A 23,143-nucleotide genomic window follows, 5' to 3' on the forward strand; every position below is an offset into this window, starting at 1 on the left:
GTTATTACCCTTTACAGGGAAAAGAAGTGTATGCCGGATAAAATAATAGGTGTTTCTATTTAAATCTTACTCATTAAAAAAATAGTAAGATAACTTATTTGAATTCGTCCAACAATTCATTTTAAATATTTATATTTATTTTCAATTTTTTTTCACGAAACTAAAGCTCAGTCGTTATTTAAACAAACCACAATTTCATAAAAATACAAAGAACTTTGAGCACCACAGGCCTCTGGTACTAACATAAACAATGTCAATAGTTCCTATTAAATCGGTCGGTATTCGATATACGAATTATATTAGAATAACGTCTGGTAAAAGCAACGTACAATAAATATAGAAAACATCCCACTCTTATAACCCTTATAACATTAAACATAAGGTCCATTTTCGCTTGATACAGTTGGATAATAAAAATTGTTTGTATGTATTTGGCAAGATGTATCTAATAATCAAAGTTTAAGGACGCATTAACTTGATCTAAATTAATGCCAATCGGTAAAGTAAACAATTTCTAATATATTGAACTTCTAGACTGTATGTAGGCGATCTTCAGTCTAATTTCTAGATAATATTAATAGGTAGAAAAGTAGGACTGTAAGTTACAAGACCAGCATAACAGGTAGGAAGGTATTTTGCTCCGAATGGAAGGTATCATTCAGGGAAATTAAAAGTTCACTCACGGCTATTTTTCATTAACAAATATACGACGTTGCCCGGGTAACTGGGTTGAGGAGGTCAGATAGGCAGTCGCTTCTTGTAAAGCACTGGTACTCAGCTGAATCCGGTTAGACGTCGGCTTCCACCGACCCCAACATGATTGGGAAAAAGGCTCGGAAGATGATGAAATAAACCACAAAAACCCATGAAATAGCAATGATACTAGAAATTATCTCTACGTTTAACAGCGATTTTAAGACAATATACATATATGGCTATGGCACAGAGGCAACGCCGCAGGCTTTACCTAATAAACACTGAACTTTACTTTATCAATAATACCTAGAATTACAATTAGTAGTGTATCTGAAGCTTCGTATAAAAATGGCATAATTAAGGCAAATCGCATCATTAACGTATTGACGTCAGCAATTAGCGACTACTTGATAAAATAATAAAAAAACAAATGTTCTAAGAAAATAATGTATGTAGGTAGGTAAAACTGAATTATATAGGTGGTCAATCTTTTCCTTGTTTTAATACCAAAAGGGCAACAGCCTTATTTAAAGAATAAACTTATTACATTGATCACTGATGATTCACAAACGTGTTAGACGTACAGACCTACATAGAGCTAAAAGTGGATGACTTGTATTCGTATAAAAGGTTACAGGTAATTTTATTCGAAATCTGTAATACCTTTAGTAAAGGATGATAAACCCTTGGTAGGTACTTAAAGTAGCTCAACATATGCAGTAAAACTTCCAATATTACTTAAGCATTAGTCTTCGTTACTTTAAACTCCTGTTCTGCCAACAACTCGCATCCGTCAGCGGTTATACTTCAGGCACTTTCCTGTCTCAACAAATAAGCTATCTATCGTTGAAAGAATGTTTCAGATCGGACCAGTGGTTTCTGAGTTGCACGCTTTCAGGACAAACTCTTCAGCTTTATGATATTAGGGGCTCTACCCACTGCACTGCGCCCCGGGCACCGGGTTGAGAACCTATAGGTAGGTATGACTAACAGGCCAAATTCCACTTGATCTACATCTTGCAGTCAGACATAATTTCGATAGAAACTACCATTAGGTACCATTAACAAATATTGTGCAACTATTTGAATCTTCTATCTAATATTAAATTAATTGACGTTCACTTATGCATTCCAATCTTGTTATATTTTCTCCAAGTTGGAAAGGTTATAATGTTCCACCGAAATGTCAATTAATTAAATAACGAATACATTAAGTTTCTTATCGTAAGAAACTATGTAATTATGTGAGAACCTCTATATATACTGAGCAGTTTATTTTTAGAAAGATAAGATAAACATCCTCTTTCTAATCTTGCGAAGTAAACAAAATTCTTTTAGTATCCTGTATTTCTCCTTTTAAAATCTAAAATTAGCTATTTTTGCTAACAAATATTTCAAAGAAATCTTACAAAACAGTTTTTTTGATTTAGACCCTAACTAAAAAGTTTGATAATTTTATTAAAATTTAAGCAGATCAAAGAAGTTTTGCCAATCAAAGCCAATAGTGCACAGCTGAAATATTTTTGTACAGTCATATTGATAAGCCTTTGCAGTGTGCAACGTCTCAAAATTTTGCCGTGAACATCGATTAAGCTTTGCAATAATTTGCTAAAATGTAAGGCGCTTATTTTTCGTTTAAAATAAGCAGTAAATAATTACCCGTGTCTTAGGTAGGAAAAAACCCTTAATACCATTTTTGAAAGCATACAAACCTTAGTATACACCTATAATATTTTTTATAAACAACGGAAGCAGATCTCCAAGCATTACCAACACCAGACTCACCTGGACAAAGCAGAAACTGTAAAACCAAGCCAAACGCTGAAAGCAAGGGGACCACAAACACACATAATACGAACCCAGAACGCTGGAAGATTGGGCTGCAGCCGGCTCTGGAGATCAGGGTCGGACAGTGCGCCCCGGCCCAGGGACCCCGTCGAAGACGCCGACGTCCGCTTGCTGCGCCCCGCGCGCGCCTCGCCGCCACCCTGTGCAAGGACCTCGTCACACCTCGCAACGAGATCACACATTCCTTGGGCCCCTTCCTGGGTTCAGGACCTAGGTAGGTGCTACTGGGTAGCTAATATTCTACGTCTATTCTAGGGCTACTTTTTGGAGACTTTGTACGTCAGCCATTAGGGGTATCTAATCCTCTAGGGCTACTAAGGTCTTCGAAGGGATCTAGACTGTTCTAAGGGTTCTATTTGACTAGGGTTGGCTATTCAACCTTAAATATCTAGGGCTAACTACGTTCTACTACGGAATTTGTTAAAATAGTTTTGACGTAGAACTCACTTTGGATATTGGTAAGGCTTGGAGTCGTGGTGTTGTTAAAACTCGGTTTATAACTGGTAAGGTTATCCGCGGGTTCCATAAATAAAAATAGAAAAGGTAATCTTCATATGAACTAAAATCTTAAAATACATAATGAACTTAAAGTGAGGAGAAATCCAAGTTATGTGAAACACAATAACTTTATCGAGAGCTATTACTGATCAGATTGGATTATTTATACATTTGAATATCTATTAATAACAAAATGAATTATCATTTCCAATAAATTATTCATAAGAAACCAAACACTTACGGAAAAATGAATAATAAAATTATTTTATTTATCTTCTGACAATTGAACACAACTTAAATTACGTCACGATTATTATTCGAATAAATTGGAATTTCGAATAACAAAATCGCATCGCAATTTTATTTATTATACGAAATTCATCCAATCTGAGCAGCTTTGTGTAGTACATACTTAGGAAATGTTCTGTAAACATCGAATAATTGTTTAAAGGTACTATAAAGCCTCATGTGGAAAGTGGTACATGCAGAACTGAATGAAGAATAAAGAAGATCGGAAGATATTGCCCAGTGCCCAGTGGGAAGCGTCGAAATGTGTGACCTTATTGCAACTAAAAAGCATCTATTAGAACTGTATAAATGTACAGACGATACAGCTTTTAAAGGAAAAAAATAGATTAAAAAATATACATATTTCAATTAGTACACTACAATACTTATGACAACTGCAAAATTGCATTTCATTGCAATTTTAGATGATTAATAAATCGTTTTGTAGCGTGCTAGCAACCATTATTGGTACTTTTTATGATAAGTAATAACGTGCGACATAAATAAAGATTTTTTATTAACAGTGCAATTTACATGCATTTGTTGAAATAAAAAAAACAACGAATAAGTCGCTATAGTATCGTCTGCACAAAAAATATATTTCACTTTTGGAGACGGCAAAATATATGAGTGAGACCAATAAGTAGTTCATGATGTAACAATACTAAAATACCAATATATTTCACTTTCTCCAATTTCAAACAAATAATACAATAAATTGTTAAATAACATCCATTTTAGTTCACTTCCTAGCATTTAATTTGGAAATTGCTGAACGGAAAAGTACTAAAACGACATTATTTCTTAAATTCAATATTGTTATAGCAAATGATCTTTGACTTTATGTCTAATAAGTTTCGATATTTTAGTTAGATTTATGCATTAAAGATGTAGGTTATTTGTCTGTCGTATACACGTGTCGTATACCTACATACGTAATGAGTTGTTAAAAGCCGAGCGGAAAATCCGCCGGTGTGAAAAGGCAGTTAAGGCTGCAAGAGTAGCTTAAGTCATTTGAGAAAATATGCAAATAAAAATAAGTGTGCTACTGACCTATATGTACGTATTGTAGATAATAGATACTACTAAACCCAATCTGGGTCTCAACTGAATCAATGAAAATTTTTGGTTTCCATCAAAACGGTCAATGAATATGGAATATTTTAAAATGCTTTACCAGGTGGCTATCACAAAGGATTGTATTGCTTCCCAACTATACAACAGACTACTTATTCGTTTTACACCTCTTGTAATTATATATATTATAATATATTGTATACGGGTAACAAAGATAATTGGCAAATCACAAAATCATGTCAATTCAATGGCTTATCTAGGAATTCTGAAATTGCACTATTCTAAGTTCCGAGGCGACAGTCCGCAATGCACAATTGCTTATTCCTGGAATTTGGAGCAATTTATTTTAGTTAGCTGCTCCAATTCCATTTAAGGTATCTGCCTGACCTGCACCAATTAGGGTGACAAGTAGGCCGCCTGCTAAAAAGGGACGGTTAAATGTCATAGTTTTATTACCTAGACCTGTAGTGGACACTGCATTTTAGAAGGGCTGGTTTATTTTCACGACCCATAATTGGATAAGAGTGATCTAGGCTGAAATAGGGCAAAATATTCCATCTATTAGCTTAAATCAGCGGTTTCACCGCATTTGAAGGAAACTACGCTACCACACTCGAATGAAAAGTAGACTATAGTCTTCCTCGATAGATAGGCTTTGTTTGTAACTCTGAAATAATTTTTCATATCCTTCCACCAGCTCCTAAGATTAGCGCTATCAAGCAAACAAACAAACTCTACAGCTTTATAAGTATAGGTATGTACCTGTATGTACATAGCTTTAAACCGCACTAAATAAGATCGCTCCAAACCCAACCCTAAATCGCTCACTACATACATACCACCCAAATCGTAACATAGGATCGTTTGAAACAATAGAAAGGCCGTAAACATCGATTGCAGTTAAACGTCTGTTCGTTTGTAATGACGCCGTAAATCTATTCAGTGTAGTAGGAAAACTTTTACAGACTATTTGCGTAAAATAAGGATAGTGGGTAATGGTTTTCGGGGTGGTTTTTCACGGGTTAATGTTTAGAGTGTGTTTCTTTAGCTGTCGGTGTAAATGAGTTGTCAGAGCAAAATTGTACGCTGATTAGAAGCTTTAGTGATATTCAATTGAATTGAGGCCTTGGGATTTGTTGAAAAACATAATTTCGTCTAATTTGAGGAAAAACTGCGATCTTTAATGCCTTACTCAATACGAGTGTGGTAATACTTGTACCTTGCGAAACATGGATTACAAAAACTACCTAGACTTGAACAAATTAACTATTGAACTATCCACATTAATAAAACGAAATAATAATTTGGTTGCCTTACCTATTGAATTACAATACAACCGAAAAAACGAAACCATTTACTACCAACCCAAAAACAAACAAAATCCTTCTCTACTTATTACAACCAAAAAATCTGTCATCTACGCACAAATTAATATGATAATCTACAAAACGGCTGTGACCTTAATCATGAGAATCATATAGTTTTCCCGACAACCGGTTTGGGAGGACTATCAATGAACGGCCTCGTTGGTGGTGCGACTCATTCACCTGACACGTCATCACAGAGTCTGGCTGACAGTCTGCCATGAAGGTTCTAGCTAGGTCAGATACCGTTAGCTGATTTTAAATTTAGAAGAATAAATATTCTTTGTTTTCTTTATTTAAAATGAGTTTTTTTACCGAGTGGTGGGTCTTTTAAGCTAGGATGAACGATCGTGTAGTCTGAAGGATCTAGTAAGTTCGGTCTTGATATTGGACCAATAAAAATTGTGACTGATTGATGAAAATAGATTTCAGAAAAAAACCTTAAATTATCAAAAAACAAGAGTAATGACTTTGATATAAAGCCTACTTAAACTAATCGATTCTCTGAATATAAGATGAGGTAATAATATGCGATAATCAGATTTAGATTCATATGTAAAATAACTATCTGCGTCTTCTGCTTAATTAACTTTAATTGACGTCATACATACATTATATTTTACCTGTTACATTTCAAATGGCACCTGTATTAGTTCACATTGTACAGCCATTTTCGAGTTGGACTTCCCAAAAAGACAAAACATATCATATTTACCTCAAAAATTCTTAATAAAGGTACCTACTTAAAATCAGATAAATAATAGTGACGTACATTATGATCTTTGAATATGTTTTTTATTAATGTCATTGATAAGTGTACGTGACTTTTGCAAGATAGGTCACTATTACCAGGTGGTGGCTGGGAAATACTTATTACAATGATATGCTCTTTACTTGCAATAGGTGAGGATACTAAGAACATGAAGATTGGAAGAGGAGTCGATTAAAGGTGAACTTTCAAGAGAGGAGATAGCGACAGCCGCGCACGGTCAGTGTGACAATATTCAAAGTATGCGAATCGTCGTATCGTTTAAGAAAGTAAAATTGAACCGTCTGAAGAGTCGTCCAGATGCAAGTATTTATTAAAGTATGATGAAAGACGCAACCACAAATTATAATGCCAATGCTTCAAAGTATCTACCTTCCGATGATACTACTCCCTCCTTAATTAATGTTGTATCAGGGAAACATACGCAACTTTTTTATCAAAGGATCAATAAGCACTTCACACACAATAAAAATTCAAGTTGTACAATATTCATTTGAACAAACATAACAAATGGAATTTAGCAATCTCCATTGTACCTAATAAAAAATAGTGATGTAATCCCATAAAAATATACTCGACAATTACTTTCGTGGTACATCGAAATTTGAGAAGACTTGTGGCGACATCGAACAGAACCGGTATGAAATACATAAATTTTATTTAAAAAAAAACATGGCCGTGCCCACACTTAGCCGAATTGGTTATTATCTCATTTCGTAGGTACTCATGAGATTCATTACACACTTATTGGCTAGAGAACGAATAAAACCATTTTTGTAGCGGACTAGTGATGTGGTTGTTGTCGATGTTGGACAAAGAAAGTATCTTATCGATACTATTTCGAAGGATTTGACCATATATTTTTGAAACACGAATCGAATAATCGGTAGTAAAAGCTTTAGGCGAAATCAAAACAACCAATACACATTATGACTGTGTACCAACTGTAAGTACAAGATACACAATGACCGATGCATTATTACAATGCTATACGCACTTTACCTCATACTTTAATCCTCATCCAATCTCACTTCACAAGCCTTGTACACCAAAGTTCGATACACCATACATATATCGATATAAAATGCAGTCGGCATCACTGTCACAACACTATTAGGAAACCAGTTCGCGTGTTAATTGCGGTACCAAATTCGTATCGGAATCATTTGAATATCCGTAATTTATGACAACGGCATGAGATGATACTCAGTACTATGTGTGTTAACGTTCGCATACATTATGTGAAATCCCACCATATGGCTTATTTGAATATTTCTTATTATCTTCTATCTAGGTAGGGCTGGTATGTGACAATATATTTTTGGTATATAGACTTGTGTATGTCTAATGATACATAAAATGCTGCTATGTCCGTGAGATATGCTGAGAAAAAGTGTGATATGTTTTAACTCGAAGCTTAAAATTAATCATTCATTATGATTCATTAATGAATAGGATGCATTTCATCGTTTCAGCGAATTATTTCAGGAAATGGCACATATACACACAGATGATCCTTCTAAAAAGTACATACATATGTAAAATCTGTGTTATTAATAGACAACACTAACAAACAACTATTCGCTTCAATTTACATATATGTAAATAAAAAAACTCGACAAAAGTTATAATGAGAGCGATGACCATTCTAATGTTATTTGTGTCTCAAGCTATTGCTAGGATTTTAGAGCACTCAAACATCTGGAATCGTCATAAACATAAATATATGCGAAAAAGCCAATTTACACAAATCTTATTAAGATCATATTGACGCACACATGTATGCAAATAAATGCAAATTTTAAGCTGAGTTGAAGAGCTCTTGAAGCCTGTATACAGTAAATATAATAATAGGTGCCCAAGACAAAAAAAAAACTATACCTATTCAAAAGATTATTTGATTTGAAAAAAAAAGATTTAGATTTTTTGAGTTGACTGATTTGAAGTATGAACAGCGATGTCACATCTTTAGCATAGTGGAAGGCACACCAATGGCGTCTCCAGTTGGTTCAATGCTCTAAGAAACTATTGCTAGGATTGTACAAACTCGTTCCGAGATCTCTCTGTTTCATAAACCTACGACATTATTAAACTTTGACGTCATTGTCTATGGATTTCAATATAATGTCGATAAGAAGACGTTACTATCTTAATTTTTATATTAATGAATAATTATAAATACGTTAATTGTTTAAACTTTTAAATGTGATTAGATTCTTTACCGGTTTTTTGGCATTTCATAGGTATAGTTTTTAATTCATAAATTAACGTCACGTGTAATCTAGAAAAAAATATGTTAAATTGTTTTTACGTTTAAGATTCAAAAGAAGTAGGTATTTTATTTAGGATCAATTGATATAAACAGCGATTTCATTTATCTTATGATATTGAAAACTACCTCCCAAATATAGACCTGTATTATGCACCGAATTATTTCAAAATATATATAAAAAAGTACGCGATGCCATGTAAATTGAATCCCAAAACCAGCCCTTCACCAGTGTGCAATTTCATGGAATGTAATTCTGACTCAGCTCATGACGCTTTATCATATCCTGTCGAAAATTGTAACATAATTAAGTATGCCTATTAATTGCAGTTTTTATACTTGAATAATTCTGTAACTTTTATTTATGCATGTTTATACTGATTAAACAGGTGCATTATGTGGACCTTACCTCATCTGCGTCTTGCGTCAGTTCAAAAAAATAGAATCAATTGACAGGCAAAACTATATAGACAATTACCTTAACAAACCTGAGCTATTACGAATTAAAGACCAATGTGAGACCTTCCTACTACATACTAGAAAACCCAAGACGTCAAACCAAATTCTGCTTTACAAAAACCTTCAAATTTTATTTTTTAACCGCTACCAGTTTGAAAACGAGCATCTTTATTAAAAACATTTTGTCCTCATTAACATAACATTCACTTAGCACACATACATAAAGATGGCCGCCATAGCGAGGCGTATGGCAACACTTAATCCACGACATTTATGTACTTTTTCTAACTGTTCACCCATTGCAGACCACGACATTCTACGACATTTTTTCTATATAAACCGGTATTGGTTTACTTATTCCATGGAGAACAAAATGACTAGCGGAGGTGCCATAACGCAAAATCTCTTAAGAAAGTAGCGCACCAAAATGTGGGGTGTTCGGGAGACGAGAAACTTTACTGTGTCCACCCTTGTACGCCTTCTTTAGACTTGAGCACTATAAGAAAACCAAAAATCGTGTCTCAAAGTACCCAAACGCCTCGTTATTTCACTGGTAACTGATCATTTTGGTCATGCCCACTGTATCTACGTATTTGACCTAGAAGAAAGCGGCTGACCTACCTACATTATAGAATCTCCGCTCATCTTTACTTACTCCGTGACATATTATGTGAATTGTATGTTTGTGCTTATTATAAAAATGTTTGGAAGTTTCCGTTTTTCCCACATTCAATTGGAGTGTTGTACGTAACTGTTTTATAAAAGAAATTGATTGTTTTAAAACGTTCGGTGAATATGTTCGTGCCAATTTTGTTTATTGATGAGTTTGTGTGCGTGTGTTTAATAATTTATACTTGTACTACGAATTTTACTATTGGTGTAGTGCTTGAGAAATTAGACGTGTAGCTAGGACTACATGTCTAGATCTGTACAAAATCTAATTTCAATGTTATCTACTCAGGGTTTTACCCGCATCCTACCTCCCTCACCTAGATAAAAATAAGCATGTCTATAATCTTATTGACTAGGCACCTAACACTGAAAGAATTTTTCAAATCGGTAGAGTAGCTAGTTCCAGAGATTAGCGCATTCAAGAAAACACACAAAATTTTCAAACTATGTATAATATATGCTAAGTAAAAATTATAAATGTGACATTATTATTCCCTATTCCTAAAATAATCTCCTTACAAACGGAGGTCAATAACCTCTCCAGGAGTCTAGACAGCTATTGTCTTACTCTTTACGAAGTCAATGCTTCGCACTTCGTAATGCAGCAACCGATCGATCAACTTTAAAGCGCAACTTATTATATTTAAGCTGTCATATCTCGAAAACGGATGAGTTAAGTATGATGAGGGTACTTCTCATTTAAACGTAAATTAAACCCGAGTATGAGTAAGCCTATAGGTACCAAAAAACAGCAACACTTTATGCTTAGTTATTCTGCGGTTTTTTGCCTAATTTATGAATGTACGGTAAGTAAGATTTATAGTACGATAATGGTTTTAAAGAGGTCTCGAAATTAACAATAACTTTTTATGTTCAAGAGGTATGCGGCGACGGAAGTAAATTGGGATGCTATGCAGGTATAAACCCGAAGTATATGGTTTTATTTGAATAAATAAAATAAATGATATCCATTTAATAAGGTAAAAAGATTTTTGTCAAGATAAGGCAAATGTTATATATCTAATTGGGTACCCAATACTTATACAATTTAATTTGTATTAAGAACTAATTAATTTAAATGAATGATGCCAATTACCCACAAAGTTTAGTTTGAAAAAAAAACATACTACTTCACTACAAGAATACTATTCCAAAATCAAAAAGTTTACACTACCCAATTCCGAATTTTAAAATCCACGCAAAACGGCTTCGCACAAAAAAAAAACAATCGAACGTCACGTCACAAATCAAAACCGATTCCATTTTTAATTTGGAACTTTTTTTTACGCCACTACAAGTATCGGGCGGTAGTTTTTTTACCGTATTTACGGCCAGGACAATGCAACGAATCATGACTCTAGAGATAAATGGAATATGAGCTGAAAAAAAAGGTCCGTGATGTCCAATTTAAAGTGGATACAGAGGGTTTTATAAAAACGAAAGTGCATACAGGTATATCATTGTTCGGTGGATGTGGTAAAAATGTGTGGGTGTGGATGTGGCATTGTCAGAAATTATTTTCGTTAAATTGATTGTTAGAATTAACTTTAGTAAGAAATAAAAATATTTTTTCACGAATAGACAATTCAGTGTATTTTAGAGCAAACCGTTAAAAAGCACAGTAATACACAGATCAGAAGTGTCTAGGGATCTATCTTTTTTACTGATTAATATTTATTACAATTTTTTTTTTACGAATTCTTTCTTTGTTACTCTCTACATTAACGAAACACCAAGCTACCTTTGCATTAATATAAAGGATTTCGCCGTTTTCCTACTAAAAGGATTTTTGACATACGGACATTTAAGTTCGCTAACAAGACTAAAATTTTCATAACAGTTCTCTTAACAATATTTGTAACTTAAATAATTAATAATGAGTTTTACCACCGTGAACACGAACAACACAGGAATATTGACTAAGCATACTCAATTTGGATAAACTCAAATCACGTTGTGGAATGACATAGAAATAGAAAACTCTTATTTGTAAAGAATGTAGGTACATCAATTAGGTATTACATAAATAAAAAAGAGTCATCGTACATACAGCCAGCAGGCATGGAAACTTGAAAAGTTTACACGGTTTGTCTGCGGAAACAGAACATAATTTTGTTACTTAATAATATTATTTTATAATGGTGCGGACACTTTTCTATTATAGGTACTTATGTAATAATTAGTATTAAAAATATCTTTAAAAAAATCAAAAATGAAATATCTATACATCAAGACAAAACTTTACAAAATGCTTCCATCATTCCCATAGCTGTGGAATCATTTCTTCTCTGCTCAAACGACGTCGCCGCTCCATAATAACGATGATTTGAATTAGCGCTACTCTTTCGCAGCGTCGGATCAATCGGATTCGATGCTGCGAAGGAGTAGCACTAATTACCTATATCTTCAATACGTTGCATCTTGTTGTATCTGCATCTCTAGAAATCTGCATTTTTTTTTTGATCCCATGTCACTTTTGATGTGTGTATAACTGCATAAAATATTTGAGGCAAGCTTAATTACCTCATAAAACAGCGTATTACATTCTTACGAAATAGACCCCAATTCAATGAACTTTTCAAAAAATCTCGCATAATTTTACCACATCCAACGCATCCCACATCCCGAAACCCCAACAAAGGTAGATTCAGTAACGAGATATGATATTATTTTTTTGTGTTATCGCGGGGGTGGCCGGGGGTGCATCGAGGACGCGGGACGGGGGCGTCAGGTGGATTCCACTTCGCAACGTATTGTCGCATTGTTAACTTATCGTGGCATACGATAATTTATGAAGGGTAGAGTAAACGTGAGGAGCCCTGACTCTCCTGTTTAATGTTTAGTTAGGTGTACTTTGTAGTTTGCTGTGAAGGTCATTTGGGATCTTAGGGTAGGTAAGGAATTGGATGTTGTTGTCAACTGTAGGTATAAGAAGAACGTTTGTCATAATTTTGGTCACACTGCAGTGCGTTTACAATGATTCTAGCTTTCGTCTCCGGTATCACCTGACTTGCTAAGAACTGCAAAAGCTTTATAGATGCTTATCAAAGAAATTTTGGAATCGATCCAAAATATGTACACACAAAGTAACACTGAACCTCTATAACATTAGCCGGACATGAAGACAGATCATTCTCTCACGGTACACTACTCCACAGACATATTTATCTTAGACAGTCCTCATATAGACTACCTAAAATCAGATTAGGTACTCTTACCATTAGTTCTAATCTTGTATCTAAATCCCAATGATTGTGGTATAAACTTTCAAAGGCAAGTTGCTGCGAGACGCAGGCTCGGATGACGGCGGCGCGTGAGTTGAATCCTAATATAATATAATATCAATTTCGCTGTGTTCAACACTTCACATTCGCGGATGTGTAGGGCTGCGGGAAACCAACCCAAGGTTGATAACAACCACTTTGAAACGATTAGAAATGTAAAACAAGTGCCACTACACAGTGAAACTACCTCTACATAGATTCAAAGAATGCTTTTGTAGGATAAGTCAGTGATGACTTAGATTAATCAACCTCCTTTTCATGAGGCTGACCTCATAATAAAGTCTTATTTCTTAAGTTTGCGATACCAAATTGCGAGGTCTTCATAACTTGTTCACACGGTGTTTTTAAAATAGCGATAACAGTCACGTACAGAATCCCGAAAAAAAATATACAGAAACCCAAAATGACGGACGCGATCAACTACAAAAACGTGACACCAGCAAATCGCGATCAAAATATCGATTAAGGATCGAAAGGGCTCGCTGATCACAATCGCAGCCCTCACAACGAATCACCCATAACTCGAGAACTTACAAAAATCCATTACCAAACCATTTTCCACAAAGAACGTTGTGTGCACAACCCTACGAACACTCAGGTACCTCTTATCGCGCCATCTTTCCACTCGTATTGTTTATTTCCTTCACACTTATACCAAATTGAACGATATCAACATCATGCAATTACCACCCTTATTTTTACAGCGCTAAGGGTTGCACAAACTGTTTGCTAAGCTTGTAATACAAGTACAGAACTTCATCTCTGTCGCAGCGTGACGTTTCATTAGAGCTTCAAGATTAACTTATTAAAAGCATTCGTGTTCTTTTTTCGAAATGCTCGTACGCTTTGAAGTATCAAATGCGCGCGCAAATGGATATTTGGGGGGGCTGACGTCATCATATAGGTTCGTAATGTTGGTACATTATTTTTATTTGGATATGGCCAAGTGTGTGTGGGAATGTGATTCCGTTTAGGGACAGATAAGTTACAGATTATGTTTTGTTAAAACTTTTTGTTCGATAACTTTTGAGCATTTTGGTCCTTGTTTACATTTTGGGTACCCTTGTTAAAAGTACTTTGCTCTTTTAAAAGGCAGGTGAATGAGTAATAGGTAATTACGGGGGTTTATTTAAAAAAATAGCATGCAATAAAATTCGGAGTAGCAGCATCTATAAATATTAATCATTCTCTGACGCAAAACACTTTAAAATTTATTGTTATCTGAATTAATTAACACACATGTTCAGTACAGGTAAATCTGAATCTTGTCAAAACATTGCAATTTTCCTCATTACTTGTTCGATTATCTTAGATATGTATTTCCCCAGTACCTACATAAATTACCAAAAACCTGCAGGTTTAAAAAAAGGTTCTTTATCCTTGCGAATAAAACAGCAATAAATTGATCTAATAATAGTCTTTAGCATGATCCGTTGTCATCGAGACCAACCTGATTTCAAAAATCCTCTATGCAGAATTTGACGCATATCACTTTATTTTGTGATCATCGTCTGACCAACCTTTTCCCAAATATGTTGCGGTCAGCTTTCAGTATGCGGCTGAGTATCAGTGTTTTACATGGAGCTATTGGCTATCTGAGCTCCTCAACACAGTCATCCGGATAACCCGATACCCCTTAGTAAGACCGGTTGTCAGAATTTCTGGCTACCCGTATCGACTGCCTTTGAACAGATTCAACTTCCAAAAGCATTCTATCACTTAAAGAGGGAAAAAAATATTCCTCCGAAGACTATTCGAAATTCGGTACTTCAAATTCCCCTTTCAAATAATACCCAACTTTCACTATCCCCTGTCAATATGGCGAAGTATCAAAATCTGCGCAAAAGCAAGAGTTGTTCGCCCCACCTGCCGCCGGCGACTCTTTGATCGTTAATAATAACAATTATCGCGTGCGCCCGCGACGCGCCGGAAGGTGACCCCCGGCGAGACGGTGTTGCCAGGACACTCATATGATACTGCCTTAAAATATTTATTGAGGGGAGTGGTATATTGTGAGGCATAACGATTAAATATCAGTAATATTGAGAAGGGTTGTTAGTGGATAGTGCATCCAGCGAAATTCACTTTCGCAAATGACATGAATATTTGCTTACTTATATAAATCGGTAATAACCTCTGAACTTCTTAAGTATTTCTTCACCACATCTTCTTTGCTTATTTCACTCTACATTCCACTTAACCAACAGTACAAAAAGTAACATTAAATACCCGTTACCAACAATCACCCAACTAATCTGGCAACCCATCAAAAAATTCGCAATTGTTCCAACGCCCAATGCCAAGGCCACGCAGGGCGGCGCGGGCGCAGCCGGTCTGCGCTCTTTTTGTTTCTCGCGCATGCGCCCGCCAGAGTCAAGGGCACGGTGACCCACTTCCTGCGCAGCCTTCGCGCCGCGAGCACGTGTCCCGGCAGATGCTACACTTGTTTGTTTTTTAAATTATTTTATTTGATAGCTTCGAAAACGACAGGTGCTCAAAATGTGAGTATGATAATTTGGTATAAATAAAGGACGAAATTGCGAATTTTAGATGTAGATTTGGTATTAAGTTATAACGGTTTTCTAAGGCCCAGACGCCTAATCAAATTAGAAACAGATTGTAAATTATTTCTGAGAAAGAGTGTATAAATTATATTATTGATACCATGACTACCCACCTCTAACCATAATATTCCCAACAACAAATCATCATCAAAACATTACAGACGCACATTAAATTCAAAGCACATTGTTCTACAAAAAATAAAATACAGCCTCACTAAAACGGCTAACTAACGAAGGCAAATAAAACAATACCAATCTAATCTTCTAACAACTACTTTCAAACGAGAGCTCAACACAGACCAGATTATCTTCAAACTTACATTAAAACTAATATAAGAAGATCTCTATGAGTTTTAGCATAAGAGCCTACGCCTACATAGACAATAAAATTTTTAACACTGTCATATAACACCAACATAAACCGACTTCGAGCCAAAAGGTGGTGTAATGCCTTTCACATGAGCTTAAACACGTACTCGCGTCGTAAATATATAGATATCTATAAAAATAACTTACGGTAATGGCGTTTCGCAATTAAATGTCTAATGTTTTGTAATGTTCGTGAATAAGCCGATGTAATCTTAAGTTGGAGATGTTTTACTGTTGAATTAGAATGTAGGAGTAAGCTTTTATTGGATTACGGTTTTTCATTTACAACTCTGTTTTAAACGAAATATACATAAGGTGAGAATATATTTGCAGCCACTACTAGGTACTCAAAGGGCCCCAGAAGGAACAACGGTTTTAGTCGGTGAAGGTCTGACAATCCTAGGGGGTATGATGATAACTTAACGGGTGATTTCTGTACGAACTACAAAATGCTCTATAAAACACTCGTAAATCACAGTGGTTTTATGACTATGTATTCAATAAGGACCGACATACTTAACATGCAAAATAAAACTGTTCAGAGAAAGGTCTAATAGGGAAAACTATTCTCATCACCGCCCATAAATCCTATAACATCATTAAAATGTAAAAAAAAAACTACAAGCCATAAGCCATATATCTCGAAGCCTACGCTTACGAAACACAGCTATAGAAAACATAACTATTGACAATATCCGCGATATTTTATGTTTTATATCCGCATTAGGCACAATCAACCTCCTTCGAACCTATAAAATCCATGAACTTTGATTTTAACTAATGTAATCAAAGAATGTAAGCTGTGACAACGTGTTGCGTAAGTTTTTTTGCATAAATGAAGATACATTTCAGATATGTTACTTTTTTCTCACCGTTTCACTTTCGAACTGAAACTTCATACACTTTGGCAAAGGCTGTCGTGAATATGCCTACCAAAAGTTTGATCCGTTTCCGATACAACTATGATTTTCTTTTAATCCATTTTAGTTATTTAATGTACAGAAAAAAATTGCACTATATAAAGTACTTAAATCCTAGGTTATTGGATTATATTATCAGGTATATTACGAGTTTACTTAAGATGTGTAATGAAGACAGTACCTTTACTCACTTATACGTGCTCCTATCAAGTCGCGACTTACTTCGTTCATACTAACCACACACATTCATACATTCATTATACGGTAGGCAGACATCTAAATGTAAATGCCACAAAAGTAATTTACGCAAGACCAACTAGTATTGATTTCCAAAATTCATAAATTTACGAGTAACGGTGAAACCTATATGCGCGTGATCGTCGCGATGGGCTTACGGTGGGGCCATAAGAACAGATATATTTGTAGGGCGTCAAATATTTTTCAGTAGGTTTAATCTTGAGCAATAAATCAACGATGTGTTTTTTTTATTATTTGTGTTAAAATAATAAAATAACGTATTTTGTGGCTTACGCTAAACTACCTTAATTACCTTAGTTAGAGTTGGTGATTATTTGAGATTTCTATTGATGACAGTCACGAAACTGTCACACTTGGTATAGGAGCTTGACACCTCTAAGTTGCAGCAGGAAAAGATCCTGCTGCAACTTACCCCTACCGATGTAGTCATATTTTTTCAGCACAAAACCTGTGCTGAAAAAATGTTTTGTGAACTTTGCTAATAGACAATTTACTTATCGAGCAGGTGGGTTACCAAAACAATTTTATAGCTATCCGCTTATCAAACTCGCTAATTTACTAGCCACACATTTACATGATTTAAATAAAAATCAGTACGAAACCTCGACCACAGAGATAGAACTATTTATATTATAATAGGTATATATTATGTTTCCTGTTTTGTGCGACTTTCTATTGTGCTGCGATAATTTATTTAATTTGAACATCATCTGTGGCCTATTGAAACCAATGTTGGGCACCATCAAATTGTTGGCTTGTGACGTCATTGAATTTGAATAATTTTCTCATATTGTTTTGAAAATAACAGCCAGGCTGTGAATCTCTTATCTTTGTAGAGCAATAAAATTAAACTTTTAATTTTGCCAACGTTATCAACACAATTAAGTATCCATATTCTAGTTCATCACAACACCTAAACAAGTTTGCGAGATATGCAATTTCCTTTCTAAAAAATCCCAAGTAAAATACAAACTAAGGATAGTCATGCAACAAAATATATTGGTTTATGATACATAAAACTAGGCATTACGTAATCAACATTAATAGCATTACAAAACTTAAGCGCTCATCAAATGCTCCACTTTTGAGCACCCAGACATTTGTCACCAACATTGGCCGGGCTCAGACGACCAACAACCAATACACCAACCCACATCAATAGGTTTCAATAGTGCTCGTGAATAATTCATACACTGAACTCACACATCTTTAGTAAAATCTTGTTTATATTTATGGGAAATATTGAAATATTCTACGCGTTCAACGCACCTGCCTTTAAATGTAGGCAAAATAACAATATGAATATAATATTGCCGTAAATAACTTTGGACTGGAGCAGATTGTGAATGACGTCTGCCATTTGCTCCTCATACTAGTTTTGCTTGCAGCGACGTTCGTTTTTGGAGTATGCACACATAACGTAGCTTCAATAATATATTCACAGTATAAAAATAGAGGTTTCTGAGTACTTCCATCATGAGGGAAGATTCACATCATGAACTCCTCATAAGCAGAAGGCCTATATTCAGTGGATGGTAGTAGTGGATTTACCTATCTACATACTCAAATAACCATTAAGTTTAACAGAAATGTATCTCCAAGACATACATTTCTGTTAAGTGAATTATATGTGAAAAAAAGATAAAAAGAAAGAATGAAAACAAACATACTGACGTTCACGATATTCGCGATTATAATATTTATTAGTACCTATAGCTATAGAAATATTTAACTATTTACCAGTCTAGACAACTACCGCATAAAATTAATAGTGACGGTCATTAAGACCAGCAGTAATTTATTCAATTTTATTGTTTTATGGACTATCTATAGAAAGCAAGTTATTTTAATCACAGATTTGTATAAAAACTAGACGAATAGATCACAAAAAAATAAGTACTTATTTGGGTTGTATAATCTTAATAATTATACAACCCAAATATGTACCTATTACTACACGCGAAATTGAGTAAAACGAAATGTTATCCGCGAGATCCGTTGGGTTTAGATGACGTCACATGCCTTTCAGAAAGTTCCTAAATTTTCTTTTCTCCCTTTGGTGCATAAAGCGCTATTTCAATAAATCTGTAGTAGCGTATATTAAATAGACTGTATGCACCCTTGGGAGGTCTACCACTTAATTTTTTTTTTAAACCCCTTACAATTTATTATACCAAAAAACCTACACAAAATCAGTCAAAGTACTCCAACAAATAAAGCATATTAACATAAAAATAAAGAGCGTATAACCTGCGCAAACGCAGCACGCACCTTGCTATTATCAACCCACTACTGTTCAAAGAAAAGCTTTCAAAACACATACAAAAAAACGGGAACTGGTTCACGCAGGATCCCGTTGCGTAGCGGGTCCCGCGGGATCGGCGCGAGCGCAGGATACGCACAAACCAACACAAGTATACCTTTGTACACTATAGTGGACAGGTTTCGGAGGTAAACATGGAAAACTGGGTTAATTTTGTTTGTTATTTTTGGATTTTTGTGACAGAAATTAATATGTTTTCGTTAATTAACTGGAGCAGTGCTGTTTTTATGCTTTAATTAATTCATTGACTTATGGTTATTGGAAGCAATATCATTAGTTATGATTTAATAAGATTTCAGATCGAAGTAACTAGAAAATCTAAGTCCCATCATCTTACCATATGGATGGCCTACTAACTCAGTAGTCATTTTTCTCAAAAAAGCTGACTTCGAATTGTATTTACAATTACTATTTTACTATTAATGATGGCTTAATATTCTAGGAATGGAGATGTTATAAGCACAACCAGAATACTGAACTTGAGGCTTCCAGGGATCTGGCTTAGCAATCTAGAAAAAACCTCATCCATAGAATTTGTTTAAACTTTATTATTACATCATACGAAGAGCAAAACTTGTCATAAAGTAAGAAGTAAAATATACAACAGTAATATTTTTGTCACGTAAATTAGCACCATTTGGGTCGGAAGATAACGTCTGCCCACACTGCGTTAGAATTACCCATCCTATAAGGAATAATATTAGCAACTATGTTGAGTCTAACACTACGCCCACAGAGCAATAGATAAAACTGTTAACGAATATGTTATAAATAGTACATTTATTGTTTGATAGTTTTCTGGTGTCAGCATGCATTTGCAAATGAAGGTTAGTACAGAAAACAGCAAGCGTTAGAGTAGATAGAAGATAATTATTTTTTCAGTCCCAGAATCTCTTTTCAGCATGGCTAGCAAAAGGGCCTCCTTTTGTATAGATTTTTTTTTATTATAATAACATGTAAAAATCCTAAATAACATTTTATTTTATCCTTTATTCCAGGTAATGTTATTATAAACACTGTAAAATAAACAACACATATAGAATAAAACATTTCACCCTTACATTTCTAACCACGAACGGCACCGTATCGTCTACCATCCTCAGAGGAATCTAAATATAAGTACCTACCGACATACATACAGCAGTACCGTCCAGCACTGCTCAGTATAAATAGCGTTGCTCATTAAAATGGCGACTTAGCTCCCAATTAACTTCAAAGGGGCAAAACTTAATGTGTCGGTGCAATTATGCGCATGTGCGCGCGGAATGAGCAAAACTACATGTTGGTAGCTATGTACCTAGGTAGACTGCATAGAAACAGATTTGAATAAGTTCGTAAGGTACATATGACTGTGTCGTTGGTCTGACTTTTATGGTATCCTGAATAATATTTGATTGGGTATATGAGGTCCTATGTTTGATTAATCTTTATTCATCTTTTAGTCTTATTTTTGTTTCTAAATCTTTATCATCATTAACCTAAGCGTTGCAATCACAATTATACTTAAAACTGTTGTCAATTTGCAGGTGAGGTCAAAAAATCCATAGTTCTATTTATAATAAATTCATCTATTACAGAGAAAGCACTCCCTGAATGCTCGCAATTTTACTTCATACACCGAAAACACAAGTAACAACAAAATAGCTTACAGCTTATAGCAGCTTCCAATAAATCTACTATCTACCCAAAAATTACCATTGAACAATACACGACTACCAAATTGGGCATTACAATATAAGATGACAACTAAGAATCGTTTAGAATCAAGAAAACGTTTGTCAAAACAAGTGTGAGTCAACTGTTCGCACTTGGAATAGAATCGTAAACTTATTGATGGAGAGTTCATAGACCCGCTATAAACAGACTTACATAGTAATTCGTAGGATAATTACGTTTAATTGGAAGCAAGCGTCAAGTCAGGTTTAAGTTTTTAGGTATTTATTGTAGGTATGTTAGAATATTTTGACAAATTCCGTGTTTTAATAAAGGATCATAAATGAATAAAGTAATGAAAGTGAACTTTTTAATAAATGACTTTATGGTAGATACACTTACAGTAATTTGCACAACTTAACTATAAGGATAAATGAACCATTTTAAGTTTTCAATTCACCGATTTGACCTACTGGCGGCAATTTCACGACTGGTTATGGTTTGTTCAACTTTATAGTTAAATGGTGCAACTCGCCGTTAATTTATTTAATTAAAATTAGGAGTAGACTTTTACACAGATTTTGTCGAAAAATCTGATCATCATTCAATTACTTCTCGTCATAAAAGTATCGTTATCGGAAAATAACGAGTAGGGTAAATGCACCACATACTGACACTTTACATACTACATAAAACCCGAGTAATAAATACGACCGAACAACAAAAAACATGGATTTACATGAACAAAATAAACCTCACAAAATAATTCGTAGACCAATAAATTCTATTTACAACTGGTCAGACAGTAATAAAAGTATATTATAAAAACCAAGTGCAAAGACGCAAAATTAATCGTCAATTTACTGTATATTGTAAATTACTTGGAGAATTAAAGCTTGAGATAGCCGTTCTACGAAATATTCCAATAATATTAATTGGGTTGGCGACTAGGATAAAAATAACAACTCCATTTTGTAATATATGTCTGTAAGTAAGTAAAGGACATTGTTCAATTTTGGCCTAAGAAACGATGTGAATATAAATTATACTATAATTTTCATTTAATTTTTTATTGTTTGAAACATATTTTAGTTTTCCACGGACACTTCAAATAAATAAATTCCAAAAAAAAAGTTGGGTCACAATTATTGATGCCTTATAAAATGTTTCCGTCAGCCAGTGCTGCCAGTTTCGGAAGTTTTCGCGATTTCGGTAAATACGGACCGAATTGAGAACCTCCTTTCCGAAGTCGGTTATTAAAATTAGTTGCTAACACTTTATTCATTTAAATACCTAAATTGACTAGCTAGAAAAAAACTAGTATTCTATATGTTTTAAGCGAAATCGCGAATTTCTAGCTTGGCATTCGAGTAGGATTATAGTTTTCGTAATTGGCAACACTGGTGTACTTCAGTCAGTTTGCTAGAAGTCAGTTTGATTTGATTGCTTTGCGACTATAGTTTCTTTTGTGATTTTCTATGCGTTTCATGGTTTTATTCTAACAACTTTGGCTTGATTACGGACTCCGATTAGATTGCGTACTTGGTAGACTCGGCTGTGTGTAAAGGACTGGATTTTCCTGGCATTTTCGGATATTGCTCTGTCTGTGATCGAATTTAGTTGTATTATAATTACAACAATGGATTCAAAATATAGTATATTGTATAAATTGTGGATCTGCTGGAGGTTCTTTGGTATTAGAAAACGAAGATATACTTCGTTGCATACAACAATGGACTGTTCCCCGTATGGTAAGTGGTCTACGAAAGTGTTTTTCTAATTTTGATAAGAATGTTACTACCTACTTATGTTTTCATAAGCACACAATTTCT

The 23,143-nt window shown here is 34.6% G+C and overlaps 1 protein-coding gene across 17 annotated transcripts in view; it reads right to left on the bottom strand.

Moving 5' to 3' along the window:
• The window catches only part of LOC110381336 (voltage-dependent L-type calcium channel subunit beta-3), a 132,017-nt gene that overhangs the window by 95,110 nt on the left and 13,764 nt on the right, over window positions 1-23,143 (bottom strand). For 3 of the 17 annotated variants that reach the window (XM_064035141.1, XM_064035139.1, XM_064035138.1), the window contains exon 3: window positions 2,556-2,684. The exons of the other annotated variants lie outside the window; for them this stretch is intronic. In XM_064035141.1, the coding sequence (XP_063891211.1) occupies window positions 2,556-2,684 (129 nt within the window). The remainder of the gene's footprint in view (window positions 1-2,555; window positions 2,685-23,143) is intronic. 17 annotated transcript variants of the gene reach the window in all.

Source organism: Helicoverpa armigera, chromosome 6 (assembly GCF_030705265.1).
Source record: "Helicoverpa armigera isolate CAAS_96S chromosome 6, ASM3070526v1, whole genome shotgun sequence".
NCBI classification, from domain to species: domain Eukaryota; kingdom Metazoa; phylum Arthropoda; class Insecta; order Lepidoptera; family Noctuidae; genus Helicoverpa; species Helicoverpa armigera.